Below are 2,764 nucleotides of genomic sequence, written 5' to 3' on the forward strand. Positions count from 1 at the left end.
TGGAATATAAACAAAATTGGTCACTTGGAATGGAACACATAAAATCTCCAATTATCATAGGTTCAAAATGTTGAAATTTAAGAAGAAAAAACCAGTACTTACTGACAAAACAGAGCAGACAAGCATATACTGAAGAGTAGCACTACAAAACAATGCGAGTAAGAAAAGAGGCAAGCACCCAAACAAAGCTAATAACGTAAAAGAACGTATCCTATCCAAATATAGAAATCTCATCCAATTTATCTGCCCCGTTTCCAGCTTCTTTTTTTTGTAATTTTTCAGTTCTAAGAATTAAGTTGAGTTGATGTTCTCACTTGGCCATCATGACTTTGACGAACTCCTCATAATTGATCTGTCCATCACCATCCACGTCAGCTTCACGAATCATCTCATCAACCTCTTCATCGGTAAGCTTCTCGCCTAGGTTTGTCATGACATGGCGCAGCTCGGCTGCAGAAATAAATCCATTCTGATCCTTGTCGAACACTCTGAAAGCTTCCTTGAGCTCCTCCTCAGAATCAGTGTCTTTCATCTTGCGAGCCATCAAGTTAAGGAACTCGGGGAAGTCGATGGTTCCATTTCCATCAGCATCTACTTCGTTGATCATGTCTTGAAGCTCAGCCTCAGTTGGATTTTGTCCCAACGACCGCATCACTGTCCCAAGCTCCTTAGTGGTGATGCAACCTGTAGCATATTTGGCAATAATTACTAAATATGTACAGACATTATGTTAAAATCATACAGTACTTAAAAAGGCTTTTTTTCTCATCTTATTCATTCTACAAGCAAAACAGTGGTCCGGATCAAACTAGAAAATTAAAGACAAGTACAAAATAAAGAGAATAGCCGAACATAGATTTCATCAAAGAGACTGAAAGAGATGAAAGATGTACGATAAAACCAACACATCATTAACCGCCTCCACGACTTCAATTTATAAAATATAAGGAAGAAGAAACAAAAGCAGCTTTTCAGGTTTGGTATTACAAACAAATTAGCTTATGTAATACTGCTAAATCTGAAACTTCAGTCTGCACCAGAATAATGAACTAACTGCTGTATACAAAAAAAAAAAAACAGGGTAATCCCACAAGTGAGGTCTAGGGGAAGGTAGTGTGTACGCAGCCTTACCCCTACCTTGTGAAGGTATAACTGCTGTAACTTTACAAATATAGATAGGGAACATCAGTAATGTCTCGAGAACGGTGACTATGCCAAAAAATGTCTAAAGATTATTGAAGTCAGAACATTTCATTTAACCATATGAGCGAACATCCTTCCCTAAAGACAAGCATAAACTTTCTCACAAATTAAAGCATTGTACGAAAACTTACACAGCCCCACTACCAACAAGTAATCATATTGAACAAAATGGATTATATCCATCGTTAAACCAAACATATCATGAATCAACAGAAGGATCCTAGTTAGGAAACGCTTAAGAGGTTCAACCGTGCTAAGAGATGTTAACTGATTTCAGCCAAATACAATTTCAACAGCACCATTCTGATGCAACCCCCAAATTGCTCATTTGTCAAAACAAAAACAATACTCAAGTTCCCACAATCAATCAAACAAGTTAACAATACCAACAAGAACTGCTATTGACCAACACTCAAAATCGACCAATTTCGCATAGATCAAACTCACATCCATTTCTACCACAAGTTGAAGCAAAACCCAGATTCAAAATCAAATCTTTATCAAATATATTCCAAATAAAAACAAAGAAAGAGCATCACCAAGGTCATTTTGAAGTGTAAGTTCTCCACATAGTGACACAATTTGACTACCATCCTCACCATGAAAAGATGCTAGGTTTTGGCCGTGGGTGCATTTGTATCAATGGTCTCCATTCCAACTATGAGGGTCTATCGAAAACAAGCTCTCTACCTTCACAAGGTGGGGTATTACGTATACACTACCTTCCCCAGACCCCATTTACGGGACTACACTGGGTATGTTGTTGTTGTCGTCTCCATTCCAACTATATATATTGAATGGAATAATCTTCCCTAATATTTATAAATTTATAATAAGTTTACACTCATTTTCACAAAGGGGTACACTTCGTTTCAATGGTATTCCACACTCATTCACTTAAAATATTGGATCCACCTTTTTCTTAAAGTGGTATCCGGTCACCTTGTGAGCACCTTGACTATTCCATCGAGTACCTACTACGTCGGATCCAGTTAACTCACTCGACATCAACTCACCTCATAGATCACAAATTGGTCAAGAAAAGGCAACACTAGATGTGGATCTCGCCCTTAAAATCATGTTAAACCAAATCCACTGCTTTTAGCTTTATATATATATATATATATATACAAACAATTTAAATACATATATATATAAAGATAGAAAGCAAGGATTCTGACCCATTGACTCTAAACCTAGGATCAAATTTAGGCAAGGCCAAGAAAATATAATCACATAAATAGGAGAAAAAACAACAAATTTAAGAATTTTGGCATCTGGGTATTATCAAAAGTGATTAAAATTTTAATTTTTATTCAAAAGAATGTTAGGAATAGTGAAGAGCTGACCATCTCCATCCTTATCAAAAAGGCTGAAAGCTTCTTTGAATTCAGAGATCTGATCATCTGTGAGCTGATCTGCCATTTCTTCTTCTTTTAGGATATTCAAAGGGAAGTTTGCAAAGTGGAAAATGAGAGAAAAATGGGACAAAGATGACACAGAAGAAAAATGAACAAGTGCGTGGCAACTTGGAACTATGGGGTGGCAATTATAAATGGTA

The 2,764-nt window shown here is 36.6% G+C and overlaps 1 protein-coding gene across 1 annotated transcript; it reads right to left on the minus strand.

Moving 5' to 3' along the window:
* On the minus strand, positions 1-2,764 carry LOC104103344 (calmodulin-7). Its single transcript, XM_009611243.4, has 2 exons — positions 2,553-2,764; positions 1-684 (listed from the first exon to the last, which is right to left on the minus strand). Exons 1-2 carry the CDS (start codon positions 2,626-2,628, stop codon positions 311-313), a joined length of 450 nt encoding a protein of 149 aa, XP_009609538.1. The 5' UTR covers positions 2,629-2,764; the 3' UTR covers positions 1-310.

Source organism: Nicotiana tomentosiformis, chromosome 12 (genome assembly GCF_000390325.3).
Source record: "Nicotiana tomentosiformis chromosome 12, ASM39032v3, whole genome shotgun sequence".
Classification (NCBI taxonomy): Eukaryota; Viridiplantae; Streptophyta; class Magnoliopsida; order Solanales; family Solanaceae; genus Nicotiana; species Nicotiana tomentosiformis.